Below are 24,533 nucleotides of genomic sequence, written 5' to 3'. Positions count from 1 at the left end.
GGGGCTGGGAGTTGGGGCAAGGAGTTGGGGCTAGGAGTTGGGGCTAGGAGTTGGGGCTAGGAGTTGGGTCTCGGAGTTGGGGCTGGGAGTTGGGGCTGGGAGCTGGGACTAGGAGTTGGGGCTAGGAGTTGGGGCTAGGAGTTGGGGCTAGGAGTTGGGGCTCGGAGTTGGGGCTAGGAGTCGGGGATACGAGTTAGGGCTCGGAGTTAGGGCTCGGAGTTGGGGCTCGGCATTGGGGCTCGGAGTTGGGGCTCGGAGTTGGGGCTCGGAGTTGGGGCTCGGAGTTGGGGCACGGAGTTGGGGCACGGAGTTGGGGCTCGGAGTTGGGGCTCGGAGGTGGGGCTCGGAGTTTGGGCTCGGAGTTTGGGCTCGGAGTTGGGGCTCGGAGGTGGGGCTCGGAGTTGGGGCTCGGAGTTGGGGCTAGGAGTTGGGGCTAGGAGTTGGGGCTAGGAGTTGGGGCTAGGAGTTGGGGCTAGGAGTTGGGGCTAGGAGTTGTGGGACCGTTGTTCCTTTGACATTTCTTTCTACTTTTTCATATTTATCTTCATTCATTCTAATTCTTGCTTCTTCTTTATTTATCTCTTTCTTTTTATTATCCATCTGTCTTCGGAGAAGTGAATTTTTGCAGAATCTTTTTTTTATTTCTGTCAGTTCCCCTTGGCTGTGGCTGGATAGGTTTGAGGGTAGAGTAGTCGTGGCTGAAACCCGAATCCTATCCAGGTTCCTCCTGATGACTCCATCTTTGCTCCTTACCTTTTTAACTCAACTGGACAGTTCATCACATACTGAACCCTCTGGCGTCCGTCGTCGTCGTCGTCTCTCAACTTTTCGACGTTAACACTCCAACGTCCACAAATATCAACCGATTCTGATAAAACTTGACATGCAGTATCCTTACCCCAAGGACCAGGTTGGTATTACATTTCAGCCCGAACCGTTGAAAAATGGCGGACTTAGGCGACCATTTTGTTTTTGGTCATGAAAACGACGTTAACCCTCTAGCGTCCACAAATATTATCAGATTTTGATCAAACTTAGAATGTTTAACCCTTACCACATAAGGTAGGTTGCTATTGCATTCCAACCCGATCCGTCACAAAATGGCCGCCATATTGTTTTCAGCTCCAAAACGACGTTAAGACTTTAACGTCCACAAATATTTATGGATTTTGATCAAACTTGGTGTGTGAGACTCTTACCACACAAGGTAGGTTGCTATCTTAAGTCAAATCTAGTACAGACAACTGACCTACTTTGAAGTTGTCCAGTCAGTTCAGTTGAGTTCTGCTTCCCTGGAAGCTCTCGTTTTTGGTTCCTTCTGATGACTCCAATGCAGTATGCGGTTTTCTCTTTCATTATATTTTGAATTCCCATTCAGTTATACACATCTACGTGTATATTAATGGACACAAGATGGCGCTATAGTTTTTGCTAATTAGCATAACTAATTAATGTGCAATTTTTTGCACTTTGTGTATATATATCAGTACTTCTGCACAGTATTGTATATCATTCAATATGTAGGCTGAGAATTTGACCCAAGTACTACACAATTTTCTCTCATTTTGAGGTATTTTGTGGTCTTTAAAATTGATAATGTAAATGCTTATGGGCCAGTGCCATTTGAATCACTGTCTGAAGTGGAGTGTACTCTGATATACAGCATCCCTTGCAGGCACCGTGCCAGTAGCTGCCCCTCCCTTGTGTATCATGCATGTGTCGTAGGGACTTTATGTTGGCCACGAAAGATGCCGTGGTGGCCATGGTGACCCCCAGAAATGGGCACATGAGTACGGTGGTGCGGGGTGATGAGAGTGCTGTGTCTGTGGTATGCGCACACCCGGTGAGCCCCTTGCTGGCAGTCGGTAGTCGTACCGGGAGATTGCGCTTATGGGACTTTGAGCATCGGAGATGTGTCGACACCAGAGAATTTAGCCGCTCGGAACAAATTCACTGTCTCACCTATAACTCCAAAGGTGAGTCTTTGCACCCATTGTGTGACTTCCTTGTGCAGCACTGTACAATAAAACGGTGAATGGTTTATTGTTAATAGTCTTGTATGTGATGAGTGTGACAGAAAAGTAGTTTTACTTGCCTTATTTTAGTGATTAATTCATTGATTGAATTGAAATGTATTGGATGATGAAGTTCAGTTCTTATTGAATCATCATGAACACTGTGTTATGTCCCACCATACCTTGTCATCTCTGATGCCATTCATTAAGCTGCGCTCGCGAAGCGAAAAGCACGGTTAGGCATTCGGTGCGTCCGTATGTGCGTACATGTGGCGTACGTGCGTACGTATCTGCATTTTTAAAATTCATTTTCTCGGCAACCGTTGGTCTGATTGACACGAAATTTTACCATAGGAGCGCCTCCGCCTGTCGAATATTTTTTACTCATAATTATGACGTCATAGGTCACGTGGTACGGACGCCATCTTGGAAAAACGTTACACCTCTGTATCTCTCAAACCTACACTTCGTCTGATCAGTTTGAAATTTATTGAGCGTAATCTATGCAACAATTATATGAGAGAATATAAATTTGTGATGTCATCGCTCACATGGTCTAGCAGCCATATTGGATGAAAAAAAAAAAAAAATAACCTTCAAAAACAGAAGAGTTGGCTTGCACCAAGTCGACAGTGCAGGGTAAGTATTCTCTGAATACCATGTAGTTCATTTATTCATTCATTTCTTACTCTCGATTACTGTATGCATTTGGCACTTGTTCTCTTTGAATTTAATAGTTGGGTTTTTTGTGCTCAATTGGTATTTTAGTGCATTCTGTGGTAATCTTTAACCCCGTTCGTGTGTTAAACACATAACTACAGTGAATAAACTATGAATCTGTGAAGTACATGACAACAGTGATGCATTATATGATGTGCTTCAATGAGTGACTTGGTGTGGCAGGTTCAGAGTTGGCCGTTGGTTTCACGGATGGCAGTGTACGCATACTGGAGTGTGCCCAGTTGCAGGATGTCCTGGAACAACCATTCCGCTATGCTCATGGTGCTATCACAAAGCTCACTTTCTCTGCAGATTCCCATTTCCTCGCCTCGGCTGTGAGTGTACAACAACAAACAACAACATGCATTTTAAGGCCATTTTCCCTGCTAGAGCGGGGGTTAGCCTTGCGGTCCCCATGACAATCTTCTCCATTTTGCCCTATTTTCTGCATCTCTCCTTCTTAACCCCCTTGCCCGCATTTCTTCTTCGACCATCTTTAGCCAAGTCTTTCTCGGTCTTCCCCGTCCTCTACTTCCTTCTTCATTCATTTCCATCACTCTTCTCAACCAGTCACTTTCATCCTTCCTCAACACATGACCAAACCATCCAAACCGTCTTCTACTGACTCCTCTCCGGCCTTGCTCCCCCAGCTCTCTCTGGGCTCTGTCCCCCAAATATTCCTACAGGTCGCACAAGATCTGCCTGCAACCCTCTTACGGTTAAACTGCCAAAATCAAGACTCTCTGCTCACCTTCACTCCTCCATTCCTCTTTTCTCCCGCCTCTGGAACAAACTCCCTCACTCTCTTCAATCCCACTCCTCCCTCCAGGTCTTTAAAACGGCTGTTCACCACCATCTCTTATCTTCCCCAATCCAAAACCTTGATCTTTTCTACCCCCGCTAATTTCACCCCAAATCCACTTTTTTGAGGTGACTTTTGACTTCTTTCCTGGAAGTCCTTGGTGTCCTTGCGTTTTATACCTATCCTGCCTCCCCCCAGGCCCTCTCCCTCCCACACATCTCCCGATGTCCCTGCTGTCAAATGTTGTGTTTGTGTGCTTCCTCCCCTTCTCTCCCCATCTTGTCGACCACTCCCCTTTTTATATACTTTGTTTGCTTGTTTGTTTGATTTGTTTGGTTGATAAATGTTAGCTCTTTCACGAGCCTCGACTCTGTATACAAAAAAAAAAAAAAAAAAAAAAAAAAAAAAAACTTGTTCCTCTTCACAGCATCAATCACAGCCTCTATTCCCATCATCTTTCGCAATTCATCATTTGTCTTCCTCTCTCTCAACGATACTCCATACATCCACCAAACCATTCGCATTTCCACCCTTTCCAGCCTTCGTTGCTGCTCTACGTTCATTACCCATGTCTCGCTCCCATAAATCATAACACTTCTCACACATGCAGCATACTCCTTTCCCTTCAGCCTCAACGACACTCCCCTCCTCGTCAGCACGCCACTCAGTTCCCGAAACTTCTTCCATGCGCATCTCACTCCAGCAACCGTTGCCGAGTCTGATCCACCTTCTCCATTCAGCATGTCTCTGAGGTAGCAAAATGTTTTCACACCTTCCGGCTTCACGCCGTCTCCAAGATCCAACTCAACATTTCCTCCATCTGCAGCTCCCTCTGTGCACACCTTACACTTTAATGTAGCTGCCACACTGGTTAATGACCCTCTCAAACCACTACATTTTTGATGAACCCACTCAGTGCACATTGTACATTGAATGGAATTCGCTCCGACACCCTTCCTGCACACAGCACACGGCCACTTCCCAGTTATTTCCACCTCACCACATGCTTTACCACTTGCCATCACCTTCGTTTTTCTGATATTCACCTTCAGACCTTTTGTCTCCATACATTCCTTCCACTTGTTCATCTTCTCCTTCAGTCCATCCATACTTTCCGCAATCAACACCAGATCATCTGCATCCAACAACTCCCACGGTAAACCCTCCTTTACGTTCCGGGCCAGCACATCCATCACAGCTACAAATAGTGGTGGACTTAGTACCGACCCCTGATGCACTCCCACCTTCACCTCAAACTCACCGCTGTTCCCGTCCTTCATCCTTGCAGCTGTGCGTGCTCTCTCGTACATTGCCATCATGACTCTGATCAACCATTCTTCCAATCCTAACTTCCTCAATGCCCATGTCACTACTTCACATGGAACCCTATTGAATGCTTTCTCCAGATCAACAAACCCAAGAAACAACTTGTTCCTCTTCTCCATGTAATTCTCCTGCAACTGCCTCACAATAAAAAGCGCATCTGTCGTCCTCTTCCTGGCATAAATCCAAACTGCATTTCGTCGATCTTCACTTTCTTCCTTATCCTCCTCTCCAACACCCTTTCCAATACCTTCATTTCATGCTCCAATAACTTTATCGCTCGATATGAGCCACAGTCCAGAGGGTCACCTTTCCCCTTGTATAGAGGGACGAGGGTACTCAGTTCCCAAACCACTGGAATGCGGCCTTCTTTCACCACCAGATTGCAGATCTCTGTCATTCTCTTCACACCCCAATTTCCCGCTGCCTTCAACATATCTCCCACAACTCCCTTCGGCCCTCCCGCTTTTCTACTCTTCATTGCTTTTATCGCTTCCTCAACTTCCTTCTCGGTTATCCTCTCTGCCGGTCCTAAAACTGGGTTACTCTCTTCTAGCAACGGTACCCGCCCTATGGGCGGGGCTCCAATTGCGAAGCCCAAATGAAAAGGCAAAATATCAGAAATTGAAGGTTTATTTTATTTTAAACGATTCATGTAAACATCCGTTGAATCATATCACACGCAAATCATCAAAATCTAAACAGTATCGTTAGAATTTCAATAAAAGCTACATCACTGTTCATATCGGTAAATATTATGCCATCACGTTTCAAATCATGATCGATACACTATGATCGTGATGATCATGATCGTGAATCGTGATCGATAATAGTGTTCACAATCGCTATGTCGTATGTACTCCCGATACGTGTACCAAATTCCCAATACATGTAACTGTACCAAATCAACAGTTAAAAGGATTTTGAGCCGATAGCTGTTACAGCCTTGGCAAGATCGATGGAGACAGCGTTTATTATACTTTTAATGAAGGACACTGTCTCAAGCCCCAGTCCCCATCACGGATGGGGCTCAGCGGTTTACCCGAGCCTGACGGAGAAGGGCAAGGTACACGCTGGCCTGTCCAGTGTAGCGCGCGTGCCGCCCCGGACATCGAAGGGCATTGAACGTTCATTAAACATTAAACGTTCATGCAACATTAAACGTTCATTAAAGGATTACGAAACGAAAAACATTATGAAATTACGTTCACACCATCACGTAAAACATTACCGTGAACACATACATCGTCACAATGAGAACATCGTCACAATGGACGTTATGGGAATGTGAATGTTATGCGGGAGTCCAAAACTGAGAATACTGGAGACCAAAGCTGAAATTGGGAAAACTAAATAGCCTATTTTACTCCTGGAGATCCCAGGATTACCCACACAAAATATCGTTTCGATCGGTTGAGCCGTTTTTACGGTACCTTCAAACAGACGGACAGACATTTGGTGAATTATAGTAAGACTAGCGGGGTCACCCGTGGGAATCCCACGGGCATGGATGTGTGTGACATTTCGACATATTGAGTTAGATGCTGCACATTCATTTTTACAAAATGGTTACTGGCAAGTCATCAGATCCAGAAATGGTGTAATGAACACAATTTATTTATTTCACATAATATGTGACCCCCTCACTCCTCTCCACCTGACACTCTCCTCTCTCCACCTGACACTCTCCTCTCTCCACCTGACACTCTCCTCTCTCCACCTAGCACTCGTCTCCTCTCCAATCCCTCACATTCCTCTCCACCTGACACTCCCCTCTCTCCACCTGACACTCTCCTCTCTCTCCACCTAGCACTCCTCTCCTCTCCAATCCCTCACACTCCTCTCCACCTGACACTCTCCTCTCTCCACCTGACACTCTCCTCTCTCCACCTAGCACTCCTCTCCTCTCCAATCCCTCACATTCCTCTCCTCTCCAATCCCTCACCTCTCCAATCCCTCACACTCCTCTCCTCTCCCTCACACGCCTCTCCAATCGCGCCTCACACTCCTCTCCAATTGTGCCTCACACTCCTCTCCAATCGCTCCTCACACTCCTCTCCAATCGCGCCTCACACTCCTCTCCAATCGCACCTCACACTCCTCTCCAATCGCGCCTCACACTCCTCTCCAATCGCGCCTCACACTCCTCTCCAATCGCGCCTCACACTCCTCTCCAATCGCACCTCACACTCCTCTCCAATCGCGCCTCACACTCCCCTCCAATTGCACCTCACACTCCTCTCCAATCGCGCCTCACTCCTCTCCAATCGCGCCTCACACTCCTCTCCAATCGCACCTCACACTCCCCTCCAATCGCGCCTCACTCTCCTCTCCAATCGCTCCTCACTCGCCTCTCCAATCGCGCCTCACACTCCTCTCCAATCGCGCCTCACACTCCTCTCCAATCGCACCTCACACCCCTCTCCAATCGCACCTCACACTCCTCTCCAATCGCGCCTCACACTCCTCTCCAATCGCGCCTCACACTCCTCTCCAATCGTCCCTCACACTCCTCTCCAATCGTGCCTCACACTCCCCTCCAATCGCTCCTCACTCTCCTCTCCAATCGCTCCTCACTCTCCTCTCCAATTGCTCCTCACTCGCCTCTCCAATCGCTCCTCACTCGCCTCTCCAATCGTGCCTCACACTCCTCTCCAATCGCGCCTCACACTCCTCTCCAATCGCGCCTCACACTCCTCTCCAATCGCGCCTCACACTCCTCTCCAATTGCGCCTCACACTCCTCTCCAATCCCGCCTCACACTCCTCTCAAATCGCGCCTCACACTCCTCTCCAATCGTGCCTCACACTCCTCTCCAATCGCGCCTCACACTCCTCTCCAATCGCGCCTCACACTCCCCTCCAATCGCTCCTCACTCTCCTCTGCAATCGCTCCTCACTCGCCTCTCCAATCGGCTTTTCCCCGTCTAGTTTCTCTCGTTTTTCTCCCGTCTCGTTCTTTTTCTTGCTCCATCATGTTCAAGTTTGCATTGACGTTCGTCGATGGACTCGTTCGCCCGTCTCATTCGTTTTCTTGCTACATCCTGTTCAAGTCTGCATTCTTCATCGATCGTCTCATTCATTTTGGAAATAGAAGTTTCCACGCAGCGCATGAATTGTCACGATCCTCAAGAGGAAGTGTCTCGTAATCATCAAATGATAAATGGCAAGTAAATTATATTGTGGAAAATTAAAGATTTCAAATAAACCTATTTAAAGTGTATGCGCACATAACTAATAAAAAAAAAGAAGAAATATCTCTCGGTAATTTCCTGAAACATATTTTACTTCCTGCTAATAATGTTGAATGAAATAAAAACGAAGAAATATATGTCGGCATCATTGTTGACGTTTTTGTGATGACTGTCATCAAACGAAAAAGTAATATATCAACGGAAAAGCAAAAGCGAATTTTTAATACATGTCGACACGTTGCCGTCGGTGTCATGTTGGGCGGTGTATGATACATCATGACGCGACTTTTAAAAATATATCTGCATTTTCCCGCGTGTGTGGAATGTTCTCAATTATTGCTGACACCGAGTCTAAAACCATCGATAAAAATGAAATCAGATGGTGAGTTAGATTGGAGATAAAGGCGTGAGAGAGACTCGATGGCCTTGAAGTTACAGGCCTTTGAGAATTCATTTCGTTCCATAAACGGCAACTTTCATCGGATTTTCTTCCCGTTTTTTTTCAACCGAGTCTAAAACTATGTTAGCGACTGTGAAAAATGAAATGATATATCGAATTTGATTTGAAATAAAACTGGGAGAGAGAGCAAGACACCACGGGCCTACAAAACAGGCCTCAAAGCTATGCGAGTTAATAAAATGGTGGATATTTGTTTATTTGAAGCCTCTCCCAGAATGGGTGGAGCTACTCTGCAAACCGAGTAAGCCACACCCCGGACAGACGTCCAACAGACAGAATCATCTACGGCTATTATAATATAGATGTTGCCATCCCATTCATTCTCTGCATTCAACAGTATTTCCATATATCTCTTCCATCTTCCTTTAATTCCATCTGGGTCCACAACGATTTGTCCCACTTCATCCTTCAAGCAACTCACCCCCATCACATCACACCTCTTTTTCGCTATCTGCTTTGCAATCCTGAATACCGCTCTCTAGCCCTCTTCCAAATCCAAGCGTTCTCTGAACATTTTCCTACATGCCTCCTGCGCCTTTGCTACCTCTTTCTTTGCAGCTTTCTTGGCTGCCTTAGAACTTTCATGCTCTGCTGTTTCTGCTCCCGTACCCTTCGCCTTCTGCCACTCCTTGAACTTCTTCCTCTTCTCGTCAATCTTCTTTCCAACTTCATCATCCCACCACCATGTTTCTGAGTGCCTCGGTGGTCCTTTTGTCCATCCACATACCTCACCAACGGCTCCCAACATCTTTCATTGACATCCAACCACTTTCAAGCTCAACCACATCATCCTCTACCATACTCAGCCTCTCTTTTAATGCCTCCCTCACTGTCACCTCTTTCAACCTCCACACCTTCATTCTCGGTTGGTACTTCACCCGCCGAGCTCTCCTCGCACCTTTCACCCTTATGTCGCAGACAACCAAGTGGTGCTGTGAAACAGCCTCCTCCCCCGGGATCACCTTTGTGTCCCGGAGGTGCCCCCTATCTCGCCTACGCACCATTAGGTAGTCAACGGTTGTCGTCGACCCACCTGACGTGTATGTAACAAGCTTATAATCCCCTTTCTGGAAATGAGTATTACAAATCAACAAATCAGCTCCATCAGCAAACTCCAAAATCCTTTCACCTTCTCCATTTCTCACACCATATCCGTATCCTCCATGAACTCCCTCAAAACCGTCCATACTCCTTCCCACATGTCCATTTCGGTCTCCTCCTACCACAACAACTTCCTCATCTTTCACGTTTTCCATCAGCTTCTCTATAGCACACCAGAACTTGTCCTTCTCTTCGTCGTTCCTACCAACCTGCGGAGCGTATCCCGAGATGACGTTCACCAAGAGTTTTTCCAATCATCATTTTCACCATCATCAACCTATCACTCACTTAAGTCACACTCACCACACTGTCTACAAACTCCTCAGAAAACATGACACCAACACCATTCACGCCCTCCGGGCACCCTAGCCACACAAACTTGTATTTCTGTCCCTGCCTACCCTTCACCATTCTCACACCACTTCTCTTCCATCTCGTCTCCTGCACACAACATATGTCCACTCTTCTTCTGATCAATACTTCCACCACTTCTCCTGATCTCCCTGTCATTGTCCCTACATTCCATGTCCCAAACCTCAGAAACCTATCTCCACGTCGGTCATCAGACCTTTCGTCATCATAAATGGAGTGATTTCCACATTTGCTTCGCTCGGGTTCCCCAACTTGAGTTTTGACGAGAGGGAGTGGGGTCCCCCACGGGGTACTTCGGGCTGTACCCTGCCCATATGTCGTTGTAATTGTCATGGTTCACTTTTTGAGGCAATGTTTTTATGGCCGGATGCCCTTCCTGACGCCAATCCTTTTAGTCACCTCTTTCGACACACAGAGAGGGCAATACGGTGTACCTATTCTAAACCGGGGTACACACCGGGATCGGCTGTGAGTGTACAGCTAAGAATAATAACTGGTGATTGATTATATTTGGAATTGTGTACATGGTGTGTGTCCTTGGTTGTGATCTCCATATGCGGGTTTCAGAAGGTGCAACTGAGTCCTCCCAGGTCTCAAAGAATCCACCTCCGTTTCAGTAAGCTTTATATATTCATGGATCAGTTTGTGAAATTTTCTTATTCTCAAAGTTTTGTTCTGTGGACTCTTTTGAGGATCGTCACCCAGCCTCGGACAGCTTCCAGTTGCAGTTCGTGTATAATAATATTCCCAGGGATTATTTTTAAGTGCTTGGTTTTTTTTTTTTTTGGTTTTTTTTTTTTGTATACAAGATCGAGGCTCGTGAAAGAGCTAACATTAATCACACAAAAAAGACAAACCGACACACAAAACACAAAAAACAAGGGGAGCGGCAGACAAGATGGGGAGAGAGGGGGAAGGACACAAAAGAGAGGGGGAAGAGGGGGAAGGACACAAACACAACATTTGAGAGCAGGGACATCGGGAGGACTTGGGGGGAGGTGGGAGAGGATTAAAACATATGAACACTGCAAGGACTCTGGGGTGAATTACCGGGGGTAGAAAAGATCAAGGTTTTCGATGGGGGACGATAAGAGATGGTGGTGAACAGCTGTTTTAAAGACCTGGAGGGAGGAGTGGGATTGAAGGGAGTGGGGGAGTTTGTTCCAGAGGCGGGAGAAAAGGGGAATGAAAGAGTGAAGGTGAGCAGAGAGCCTAGACTTTGGCAGTTTAACCATAAGAGGGTTGCAGGCAGATCTTGTGCAACCTGAAGGAATATTGGGGGGACAGAGCACAGAGAGAGCTGGGGGAGCAAGGCCGTAGAGGAGTCGGTAAAAGACAGAAAGACCACCAACCTGCCTGCGGTGAGTGAGTGAAAGGCCCTCGGCGTTGACTACATCGCAGGAGATTCCAATGATTCTGAAAGCTTTGGCCTCAACAGCATGAAGCCGAGCAAGGTGTGAGGCAGGAGCACCAGCCCAGAGGGGGGAACAGTATTCCATTGAGCTGTGGATGAAAGCCTTGTATGTGGTGAGGAGCTCAGGTGTGCCAAGGAAGGACTTCGCACGACGGAGGATGCCCAGTCGGCGACTGGTTTTGGAGGCCAGCTTGGAAATGTGGTTTTCCCAAGAAAGATCATGGCAGATAGTGAGACCCAAAAGCTTGAGCGACAGAACTTCTTGGAGAGGATTGTTGAGAAAGTAAATGGGAGGGTTGTCCAGTCGGTCCTTTCGGAGAGACATTGTAAGAGTGTGAGATTTGTCAGGATTGAAAGACATGTTCCACTTGTTTGACCAGTCTGTGATTTTGTCCAGGTCTGCAGAGAGTGAGGAGGCTGCAGACTGCCGATCTGAGGGATGAGGAATGGAGCGACAGAGAGTAGAGTCATCAGCAAAGAGATAGAGAGGATTTTCAAGAGAGTCAGAGAGATCATTGATGAAGACCAGAAAAAGCACAGGGCCCAGAACACTACCTTGGGGAACTCCAGCCTGAACAGGAAGAGGAGATGAGAGAAACCCATTCAGGGCCACACGTTGACTACGACCAGAGAGGAAGTCCGCCAGCCATGCGTGGAGATTTCCATGGATACCAAAGGAGGAGAGTTTGGAGAGCAGAGCAGGGTGCCAGACCGTATCGAAGGCACGTGAAATGTCAAGGGAGACAGCTCTAATTTCCTGTTTGGCGTTGAGGACCTCCATCCATTGTTGAGAAAGCAGAAGCAGCATGTCCAGAGTAGAGTGACCAGGTCTGAAACCAAATTGATGATCAGAGATCAAGCCTTTGGAGAAGAGGAAAGATTTAATATCTGAAGCAATGATGGATTCCATGACTTTGCTGATAATTGGGAGAAGGCTGATTGGTCTGTAGTTGCTGGGATCTGTTTTTGCACCTTTTTTGTGCAAAGCGGTGATGTTGGCTGATTTCCAAGCAGATGGCAGATGACCTTGAGCAAAAGAGAGGGTGAAGAGAACAGAAAGAGGGAGTGAAAGAGCAGAAGAACATGATTTTAGGACCCGTGGGCTGATGCCGTCAGGACCAGTTGCAGAATCAGAGTCGAGGGTTGACAGAAACTTTTCCACCTTGTCAGGAGGAAAGGACACAGAGTCCAGGAGCAGCTGGATATGACTGGGTACGGTGGGTACAGAGAGGGATGGGTTTGGGACACAAGATTTAGAGGCAAACACAGAGTTGAGGCATTCAGCTTTTTCACGTGCGGAGTCAGCCGTTAAGCCGTTTAAGGTGAGGGAGGGGATGGAGGGGGAACAAACACCAGAAACAGATTTGACCAGACGCCACCAGGATTTGGAAGAGGGAGACGGATAAGAGAGTTCGGTCTTGAGAATGGTGAGATATTGTTTCCTGGCTCTCCTGAGGGTGGACACACGCTTGTTTCGGGCTTTGTGAAAGGAAATGAGATTTCCTTCCGTTGGATTTGCTTTCCAGGAGACGAAAGCAAGTTGTTTCATGGCAACAGCCTCACCACAAGATTCTGTGTACCATGGACGGGAGGAAGGGTATGACAACTGAAGACGAGATGGTATAAATCTGTGCATGAGAGAGAGCAATTTACTTTGAAAGAATTCCCAGGATGAGTTGATGTCAGAGGCGGTAGAGATGGGAGACCAGTCCAGATGATTGATGGCTGCTTGAAGACCGTGCCAGTTGGCCTGAGTGAAATGCCAGACTCGTCGACGCTGAGGAGGCTCTCTGAGAATGGTCAGAGAGATGTCCACTTTGACAAGCACATGATCAGATGAGCCGATTGGAGCAGAAGAAGAGCAGCAGACATTTTCAGGGAAGTTTGTCATAACCAAATCCAGAAGAGAAGATGCTCCGTTGACTGAGATCCGGGTCGGGAAATTGACAGATTGTGTCAGTCCCAGTGAGTCGCAGAAGTCCTTTGCTGAAGAGCCATGGCTGGTGAGAGAGGTACCCACACCCAGCCAACTGGCATGGCGACAATTGAAATCACCACATATGAGGAAGAGAGAGTTGGGATGGGTAGATAGAAGTTGGTCCATATTATCAGACAGTGAGATGTAGATGGAGTCATCGCTGATTGGTGGACGGTACAACACACATATGAACAAAAGGTGGGAGCGAAGGGGAAGCCGTAGCCAAAGGTATTCCTGGGGGTGAGGTGGAGAGAGGGCAGTGGAGGGCGAGTGAGGAAGAGAGTTTTTTATAAAGATAGCAACCCCACCTCCAGGACGAGGCTCAGGTCTATCATACCGGAGGAGGGAGTAACCTGGGAGAGATACCAAGGCATCAGAGACATCATGAAGGAGGAAAGTTTCTGTTAAGCAGATCACATCTGGTTTGTCAGAAGCAACCTGTATGGAGAGGTCAGTCAAGTTTGAGCGAAGGCCCCGGATGTTTGAGGTCCATACCGTTAATGAAGAGGCAGGGGGAGCATCGGGTCCAGAACAGGGGGGGGGAGGGGTAGGGTAAGATGTGGAAGAGGAGGAAGAGGTAGGGAGAGCTGTTGAAGGTGTGTCAGAGATTTCAGAATAGCTTGGAGAAAGGGAAGAATGGGGCGGACAAAAGGTTTGATGGAGATTGGGTGAGGCACAGTGAGGTGTTATTTGAGGAGGGGGAAGAGCAAGGCAGAAGGTTTGGGGAGATGAAGGTGAAAGTTGGAAGGAGGAAGAAGCAGGGAGGATGCTTTGAGGAGGAGGGGTGAGAGGGGAGTCTAGGAGGGGAGGAGCGAGGGAGAGTCTCGGAGGGGAGGGGTGTGGGAGGAGTTTAGGAGGGAGGGGAGGGAAGGGGCAAGGGGGGAGATTTGAAAGGGATGGGTGATGGGGAGGATTTGGAGGGGAGGGGTGAGATTGGATTTTGAAAAGTGTACGATTCATGGGAAACGAACATTTTTTGCAAAATGAGTTTGAGACCTTCGAGTCAAAAATACGTTTGAGGACACTGGAGGAGGGATGGAGTTCTGGATAGTTTAGGGAATGTAGAAAGGAGGAACTGTAAGAGATGGTATTATATATATTTTTTGGAATGAATAGATTTGGTGAGCAAGACGAAAGCATCCTTTTGTAGGAAAAGAAGAAAAGGGTGTTATAATACATATATGAGAGAAAATAGTTGTTCAGGGGAGAGATTATACATTTCTAACCGCGTGATCGCGAACGAAGAACGAACGAACAAAAAGAACAACAAATAAACGAATAAGACCTGGGAAGGAAATATTTTTTTGGGGGTTTTTTTTTAAGGTTGGTAAGAGTTTTTGGGTTGGTAAGAGTTTTCTTGATCATTCATGTTGTTCCCACTATCACTGGTACAATTTCAGCTTTCTTCAATTTCCAAGACCTTTTGACCTCATTTTTAAGCTCCTGGTATTTGAGCATTTTCTTGGTTTCTGAACCATTTAGTCCAAAGTCATTGGGAACCAAAACCTCAATCAACAATGCTGTCTTTTCCTTTTTGTGTTTGAGCACTATGTCCGGATGCAACACTCCACCTGCTATGTCCACACTTGATGGGACCATCTTGTCATGTGTGAGCACTATGTGTTCATTTTTCAAGGATCCAGTTTGGTTTGTGTTTCCATGATTGCTCTGGGACCGGAATGTTGAATTGTTTACAGATGTTCCAGTGGATTACTCTACAGACGCTGTCGTGTTTTTCTGTGTACAACTATTCTGACATGAGTTTTTACATCCCAAAAGGAGGTGATTGGTACTTTCTGTTTCTACCCCACAAAACCTGCATTTGTCCGATTAGCTCAATCCCACCATTTTCTTCAAGCCATTATTGTAGTATACCTGGTCTTGGGCATTTATGATGACTCGTTATCCATCCCAATTTATTTGACCTCTTTTTCGCCATTCCAATGAGCCTCCTGTCGAGTCGATCCTGTCAAGCTCTTTTTGGAATCTTCCTGCTCTTTTGTCATTCCCCCATTTGTCAGAGTATATCTGCTCATATTTCTTTTTGTGGTTTTCCTTTTTCTTCTTTGCAATCATTGGGGCTGTATTTGTTTCTGGTTCGTTTTCCTGTGTAGTATCCTGTACTTTCACCTGTTTATGGAAGTTTGTAGCTAAATGGATTAAGGATACCTTTTCTGATTTGTTGTTTTCTTGCTCGTGTACAAATCTCATTCGATAGTCTGTTGAACTTTTCACATACTCCGCTAGTCCTACACATGCTGTTCTGTGCACCTGGTTCAGCTCCATCAGACCACCTCCTCCTCCTCGTCTCGACAAGTAAAACCTCGGAATGTGTTGGTTTTTGTGGAATAGTTTATGAATAGTTCGAAGTTTCCTTGTTTTCGTGTGTCAGTTGTCGATCTCCGATTGTGGCCTGTTTATAATCGCACAGCTATACAGGAATACTGGTACCGCAAGTTGGTTTATAGCTTTGATTTTGTTCATTGGAGAGAGGGATGATTTCAGAATTAGTCTTATTCTGCATAGGTACTCTTTGATGATTATTTTATGCATTTTTTTGTGTTTCTACCTGGGGCCTTCTTCTACACATAGGTATTTGTAGGATGCTTTGTTTTCTTGTTCCTGTATTGTTGTACTTTCATCGATTGAGATATTGTGTGTTCTTTTTGTTTTACCAGATTTTCAACACCATTGGTGCACTGGGACTGGAGCCCAAATGATAATTTTTACATTTATTTAATTGTTAATTTATCTATGTGTACATTTAATTCAACAATCTAGTGAAGAAATACATAGTCATAGGATGTTGTACACCTCTCCCTCCCTATTCCATCACCAGGCGCTATATGACGTCATCGCCGGACGCCTGACGATGATGCGCACCGAAAGGGAGTACTCACTTTTCACTCCATTAGTTTGTTGTACACCGCTCCTTTCCTCTTCCATCTCCAGGCGCTGCATGACTCGTTTGAGCGAGGAATCTGATATTTGGACATGACAATGACAACATTATTTGGCTGTAAATGGTATTTTTGATTAATTATTTAATTATTCAATTAATTACACAATTAATTTTAAAAAGTTAAAGATTTGGGTGAAACAGTGGTGGTTTAGGTATGCTATTAGCCAATTGGTTCATAATTAAATTATTTTAATATTATTGTTTATTTATTTTAATTATTAAGTATTTATTTATTTTCATTCTCATCTGGGCAATATCTCAGGCACCTTTTGAGCGAGGTAGCTGATATTTAGACATGACAATGACAAAGTTATTTGGCTGTAAATGGTATTTTTGATTTATTGATTAATCAATTAATCGATTAATTATATAATTTTTCGATTAATTAATTAATTAATTGTTTTTGAAAAAGTTACAGATTCAGATGAAACAGTGTTGGTTTAGGTATTCCAGTAGCCAATTGATTAATAAATTAATTGTTTTACGATTATTACCTCCGCCACCAAGGTGGATGGAGGTTATGTTTTCACCCCTGTCTGTCTGTCTGTCCGTTTGTTTCTCCATTTGTTTGTGAACAATATATCTCAAAAAGTTGTTGACGGATTCAGACGAAATTGGGCAGAGATGTAGCGAATGGCACAAGGACGAGATGACTAGATTTTGGTATATAGATCCGGATTCGGATCCGGCTACTAGAATTTTTAAAGTGATTCTTCACCATGGGAGATTGGGCCAAAAACGATACATAGCAGGATATCTCAAAAAGTTATGGATGGTTTTGGACGAAACTTGGTGGACAGGTTGGGTGTCTGACAAAGACGAATCGATTCGATTTTGGTGAAGATCTGAATATGCATTCGGATATGAGAATTATTTAATTTTTGAAGTGATTCTTCACCATTGAGAGATAGGAGCAAAAACTATACATAGCAGGATATCTCGGAGTTATGGACTGATTTGGACAACACTTGGTTGTGTGTGTGAGAAGGACAAATATACACAAAGAATTAAGTTAAGCACCCCCCCGTTTTTTTACAACCTCGCACATTACAAGTTTGTTGTCGTCAAAACAGTGTAATATACCCATGATATTGCTATATTTTCTGGAGAAGTGATATTATGGTCACATAAAAACATAACAATCATGCCGTTTTCAATATTTTATTCTGAATAATTTAAGGTGAAATTTTTTGGGAATTTTAGGCATATTTTCACCTCAATTTAAGTATGGAGCTATAGGTCCATCACGGACAGTGTGGATGACGTTTATGTTTTCTAACGTACAGTCATTGTTCTGAGAAGACCTCTAGCGATCTTTGCGTCAATAACGTGTGTAGGACCCACGTGATCGGATCACTGACTCAACCCTACGTCTCATAGACCCTGTAAGCCGTCGTATGCGTTGCTGTGGCAGGTTGTTCCATTCCCGATGTAATGCACGTTCCAATTCATCCAGATTGGCTATTGGAGGGACCATCTTCGCAATTTGTCGTCCCAACATGTCCCAAACGTGCTCGAGGGGGTTCAGGTCAGGACTGTACGCAGGCCAGGGGATGGTTGTCACAGCACCTTGCTCCAGCAAGGCTCGGACGCGTCTCGCACGGTGAGGCCTGGCGTTGTCATCCATGAAGATGGGTCTGCTGGCGAGGGTGTGGTCATCGAAGTGCGGGATTACGGTGGTATTCAGGATTTCCTCGGCATATCGCTCTCCGTTGAGGTTACCTCGCACAGTTATCAGGTCCAATTTACAGTCATGGGAGAAGCATCCCCAGACCATAATCGAGCCACCACCAAAGGGTACCGTTGGTTGAATGTTTTTAGGTGCATACGCGGTGTTTTTGTGGCGCCACACCCGAACACGCCCATCTGTCACGTTACAGCAAGAACCGGCTTTCATCCGACCAATGAACTCGCCTCCAAGACCGGATGTTCCATCCACGTCGCGCTAGGCACCATGCCAAACGCTCCCTCTGATGTCGTTCGAGTAGCCTTGGATGCTTGATCACTCGTCTTGACCTTAAACCGGCCGATTTCAGGCGGTTCCTCACGGTACGGTGACATAGCCTTCTGTTGGGCAGCCAGTTGTCCTTCAGGAAATGGCTCGAGGCGAAGGGATATCGTCGCACCAGTCTCAAAAGCGCTCTATCTTGGCGGACTGTTGTCACGCGAGGTCTTCCAGACCTTGGGCGGTCCTTCACCGCATCCGTTTCCTGGTGTTTCTGCACCAACCGACTGATCACCGAATGGTGGTAACCAAACGTTCGAGCTACAGCTTTTCTGGACATTCCGGACTCGATCATGCCTATTATCCGCCATCTTTCTCCGTCCGACAACCGTCTACGAGCCACCATTACGAGAAAATGACCATGTAACCCCCACACGAGCTCAGGCGTGACTTGCAATAACCCGTGATGATAGTGCATTTTCAGAAAATCACGACCACGTGGATGATAACACGTGCTGCACGAGCGATGGGCGTCACAGATGAGTGCACTCATCTGCATTTCATCAATGGATAATTGCTAATGTCATACCAATCATTATTTGATCTCACATACCTTAGAATATATGCCAATGTATACATATACACAAAGAATATTGTTACAGACGTGGCTTAGATGTTATTTACTGAGCGGTTTTGGTATGACCACGTCTGCACAAGTTACCCGATTATACTCGAACGTTGACTAATCGCGCTACGCTAGGTCAATAAAGGCAATAAAGGAAAAGGACACACGGCTGGGTTTCAAATGACACGACACCCAGGGTTCAGTTCTCAAGACCTCCGGAGGAGGTTATATTAAGGCGGAAGGTTAGATTACAACTACAAGAGGTACAGCATAGAAAGACAAGCACTTAGACACACTCTTATATTATTCCCAACAGACGACAGATAGACGGGACAAAAGGCTGACTCACACGGGGATTGATGGCAAGGAAAGGCAGAATCGATGGCTCCAGGTGCACCTGGGCTCGAGGCAGAATCGACTCGGTCCGGTCCAGAGATGCGGGAAGGTCACAGCGCTCGGAGATGGTGACTTGTCTGCTCAGGCTGGGGGCGCATCTGACGTCACATCCGGGGAGTCGCTTCGTATATCCGGCGGGGAGTGACACGCCCTCGGCTCGTTAGCTCCGCCTCGTGGAATCGGCACGTTGCTTCTCATTGGGTGCGTGCGGGGGGGTTTACCAGGCTCCGCCCTTGACGGGGGACTGACAAGGAGCCCCTTCGTGGTAACCCCGTGGAGCGCATGGTCCGGCGCGCATTGTCAATGGCGGCTAACCGAGCCGGTGTGATGACGCACACTCCCCCCGCGCAGCGTCGTTGTTGTTGTAATTGTTGTTGTAGTTGTAGTTGTAGTTGTAGTTGTTGTTTGGGGAAGAAGATGGAAGGAGGTATGGGAAAGGTCCTAAACTCACTACTGGTGCCATATAATCACATTCTGGTGCAACGAAGAGTCAGAATTAATGGAAAGGAGTCCTTAACTGACATAGACTAAGAATAACTAGCAAGATGTCCGAAAGTTGTCTACGTGTGATGCGGTGGACCTGGGCACGACATTTAATGGGGGAAAAAGGGGAAGGTCGGCTCTACTGATTGTTGTTTACAGACAATGGGACTAGGGAATGGGGGATTGGGGATAGTTGGGGAGTATTGGGGAAATAGGGGAATATTTACAAGCGGATATGGAGGCCAAATTCCATATTCGCAACAATATATATTAGGGGGTGCTTAACTTAATTCTTTGTGTAGGGGTGCTTAACTTAATTCTTTGTGTATATATTCTATTTTGGTGAAGATCGGGATCCGGATCCGGCTAGTAGATTTTTTTAAGTGATTCTTCACTATTGAGTGATATGGCCAACCAGGCGGAGGTATGCTCTCTACTGAGTGCTGTTCTAGTTATTTATTTATTTTAATTACGCAATTAATCAATCAATTATTGTACACTGCTCCCTCCCAATTACGGCTCCATGTGCCACACCGAGGCATTGCTGGGCGCCGAAGACACCCCGGCACATCGCGAGCTGGATAATATGTTATTTATTTATTTGGCATGGGGGGTGTACTTTGAGTGTAACACTACTTGTTTTTCTTGTTTAGCCTATTTTAATGATTTGATAGTGTGAAGAAAGGGTCAATGGAAAATATCCAGAATTCAAAGTGGTTTTCCTTTATTAAGCTAAAGAATACATTTTCTCTCTAAAGATCTCTAATAGGGACCAGTTTATCAACTAATCTGCATTCAGGGAGAGTTGTTTCGTCATAAAATCCAAGGCAAACAAGGTAAAACCTGAAATGCTGCAATGACTTTGTCAAAGAAAAATCCCACACCTGTCCCACATGTCTTCCAAAGCTCCTCGAGATTCATTCTGTTGCTGTGAAAAATACCTGCCAATAAAACCAGCCCCACAAAAGCTTTCATTACAACGATGTCTGTGTCTTTTGCCCTGGCCTGCCTCGCATATTTCATTCTTTAATCACCGACGTGCATGTTTGTGTTTGTCAGGAATATATCTAATATTTCTGGCCTGGTAGAGACCAAAATTGCAGAGGCGTTTGTGCATTTCGGGCTGGACCTTTCAGCCCATTTGGTCTGGCGAACACATGTGCACGGGTCCACACTCTCAAAATGGGATATTCTTTCTCCCACCAAGCTGCCTTGTCCTTGCCGAGCCATCCATCATGTCTGGCCCGCTTCTGTGGGGTCTGTTGGGGGTGGTGGTTCTTCATCAGAATCCTCACTTTCCAGATTTACACCGGGGTCTGAGTCTGAGATATGCTCATCGACTCCAAGATGATCAGATTCACCCTCACTATCGCCCTCTACTTCACTATCAGACAAACACTCGTCAAATCAAGCATCTGCCTGAGCCTCTTATGATCCTTCTCGTAAGCATCAGCCATCTTCAATCTGCGGAGCACAAATGTTTGATTAATATATTGCATGCATATCCTCTGAAAACTCTGATAACATCTTATAAGTAACAAAGAAGATAAGAAGTTTAAACAGGAAAAAATACCGACAGATTAGTGCGCTGGGTCTTCTGTAGCACAAGCCTCTTTGGATGATTGCTGCTCTCCAGCCACCTGCGGTAGAACTGAGAAAATCGAGATGCACACTTTATAGGTATTTTCCGGAAGCCACTGGCAACCTCAATGGTGTCAGTGGTGCCGTCTGCGGATGAAATGGTTTAGAAAAAAACGTATGCTCTGCAAACACCCCAGTGCACTAATGCAGGGTTAAATACATGCCCTGCATTTGTGCACATACCAGGAGGCCTTGTAATATGGGACAATATGCACGTGTAGGGTTCATTTCAGTTTTTGGTGTACTATCTCAATGTTTGCAATAACTTTCCAGCCATATTGTTTCCCTGACCTTCTAGGAAGAGGGTTTTGTGGTGACGGTGTTTTTCTGTGGAAACGTCGGGAAAATTGAGGCCTCAAACTGGGAGTTGCTGGGACGGTACAAAAGTCACCATAAGCCCATCCAAGACCTCCTGTTCTGGACTGACCCGGAGTTTGGACAGCCGCACCTCTTCTCCTTAGGCCTTGACCGCATGCTAGTGAGTCGAGCTTTTAGTTAAGAGGAGCTGCATCCTCATTTTAGTCTTGTCGTCTCCAAAGAGGTCTTGTCATTTCATGTTGCTGAATCAGAGAAGTTGTACATTATTAATTACTTTTCCATCCAACATCATCATAAGAAACAAAGTAACAAACATCCTGTGCATTAATGAATGGGAGATACGTCACATGACCTGTCTCACAGGTGGAGTACGACCTGGCCGGGAGCAGTCATGGCGATTTGTGCTTGGCTGGTTTGTACAATATTGAGCAAAGTGCAGAACCACACGCTGCCTGCTGGTATCCTGACCTTGGGCCTGAGACCTTTTTTCTTACTGCCAACAACGAGCACAAGTTCCGACTCTACAACCCCACCAACAAAATGTGCCGGTAAGAGCCAATCACTGTGTTCACACGATTAGCATTTTTTTATATATTTTTTTGGATACAGAATCGAGGCTCGTGAAAGAGCTGACATTTATCACACAAACAAATCAAACAGACAAAGAACCAAAGTATATAAAAAGGGGAGCGGTAGACAAGATGGGGAGAGAAGGGGAAGCACATAAATACAACATTTGTGAGGGACATCAGGAATGTGTGGGAGGGAGAGGGCTTGGGGGGAGGCGGCGTGGGAAGGGGGTGGGAGAAGTATAAACACAAGGACACCAAGGACTTCCAGGAAATAAGTTGGTATTTCAAAAAAGAGGATTTGGGGTGAAATTAGCGGGGGTAGAGAAGATCAAGGTTTTGGATGGGGGAAGGTAAGAGATGGTGGTGAACAGCTGTTTTAAAGACCTGGAGGGAGGAGTGGGATTGAAGGGAGTGGGGGAGTTTGTTCCAGAGGTGGGAGAAAGGAGGAATGAAGGAGTGAAGGTGAGCAGAGAGTCTTGATTTTGTCAGTTTCACCAGAAGAGGGTTGCAGGCAGATCTTGTGCGACCGGTAGGAATATTTGGGGGACAGAGCCCAAAAAGAGCTGGGGGAGCAAGGCCGGAAAGGAGTCGGTAGAAGACAGAAAGACCACCAACCTGCCTGCGGTGAATAAGTGAAAGGCCCTCAGAGTTCGCTTCATCACGGGAGATTCCAATGATTCTGAACGCGTTGGTTTCAACAGCATGAAGACGAGCTAGGTGTGAGGCAGGAGCACCAGCCCAGAGGGGAGAGCAGTATTCCATTGAGCTGCGGATGAAAGCCTTGTATGTGGTGAGGAGCTCAGGTGTGCCAAGGAAGGACTTCGCACGACGGAGGATGCCCAGTCGGCGACTGGCTTTGGAGGCCAGATTTGAAATGTGGTTTTCCCAGGAAAGATCATGGCAGATAGTGAGACCCAAAAGCTTGAGTGACAGAACTTCTTGGAGAGGATTATTCAGAAAGTAGATGGGAGGGTTGTCCAGTCGGTCTTTTCGGAGAGACATCGTAAGAGTGTGATATTTGTCAGGGTTGAAAGACGTGTTCCAATTGTTTGCCCAGTCTGTGATTTTGTCCAGGTCTGCAGAGAGTGAGGAGGCTGCAGACTGCCGATCTGAGGGATGAGGAATGGAGCGGCAGAGAGTGGAGTCATTAGCAAAGAGATAGAGAGGATTTTCCAGAGAGTCAGAGAGATCATTGATGAAGACCAGAAAAAGCACAGGGCCCAGAACACTGCCTTGGGGCACTCCAGCCTGAACAGGAAGAGGAGATGAGAGAAACCCATTCAGGGCCACACTTTGACTACGACTAGAGAGGAAGTCCGCCAGCCATGCGTGGAGAACCGAGAAAATCGAGATGAAGCAAATCAAATCAAAAATCAAATCAAATCAAATCAAATCAAAAAATCAAAGGGTCTGAGCATTTACATACTTAACAGGTTTGCATTTACATTCTGTGGGATACCTTCACGATATACTGTGTATCTGTCACCGCTTTGTCACCGATGGACCCAAAACCTCTGCTTTGGTCAGGGATCACGGTTCATGCACAAAGCTGTTGAATTTTTGTTGTTCTCATGATTTTGTTCTGAGGGCTCTTTTCAGGATCGTCACTGAATTGTAGTTTATTTGTAGTAATATTCCCGAGGATTGTCCAAATTATAGATTGTGATTGTAGATTGTGCAGATGAGCTTGACGTGGAGATTGGAGAAATGCCGGCTGTGATGGGCTGGAAACTTGGTGTGGATGGGGGAGGAAAGAATGGCAAAGAGAGCGGATAGGTTGAGTGAGCAAGGAAGAAGGAAAAGAGGTAGGCCACAGTTGAGATGGGAGGATTGTGTGAAGAGGGATATCAGTAATGTGGAGGTGGTTGGAGAGAGAGTTGGTTGAGGACAGCAGAGGGGAGTGGGGGAGCATCATGGTCAAGGCAGGGCAGGAGCAGGAGACATATATATATATATATATATATATATATATATATATATATATATATATATATATATATATATATATATATATATATATATATATATATATATATATATATATATATATATATATATATATATATATACAGTGCATTTAGAAAGTATTCAGACCCCTTCACCTTTTTCACATTTTGTTATGTTGCAGCCTTATGCTGAAATCGTTTAAATTCATTTTTTCCCTCATCAATCTACACTCAATACCCCAAAATGACAACGAGAAAACAGGATTT

At 45.8% G+C, this 24,533-nt stretch overlaps 1 protein-coding gene across 1 annotated transcript in view; it reads left to right on the top strand.

The window, feature by feature from the left end:
* Window positions 1–24,533, top strand: part of CFAP251 (cilia and flagella associated protein 251) — a 173,872-nt gene that overhangs the window by 92,312 nt on the left and 57,027 nt on the right. The window contains exons 12-15 of the mRNA XM_068119135.2: window positions 1,726–1,976; window positions 2,919–3,070; window positions 21,729–21,908; window positions 22,112–22,296. Coding sequence (XP_067975236.2) covers window positions 1,726–1,976; window positions 2,919–3,070; window positions 21,729–21,908; window positions 22,112–22,296 — 768 coding nt within the window. The remainder of the gene's footprint in view (window positions 1–1,725; window positions 1,977–2,918; window positions 3,071–21,728; window positions 21,909–22,111; window positions 22,297–24,533) is intronic.

The sequence above is a fragment of the Myxine glutinosa genome, chromosome 6, assembly GCF_964187855.1.
Source record: "Myxine glutinosa chromosome 6, kmMyxGlut1.1, whole genome shotgun sequence".
Classification (NCBI taxonomy): domain Eukaryota; kingdom Metazoa; phylum Chordata; class Myxini; order Myxiniformes; family Myxinidae; genus Myxine; species Myxine glutinosa.
This window is presented reverse-complemented; position numbering and strand designations above follow the sequence as displayed.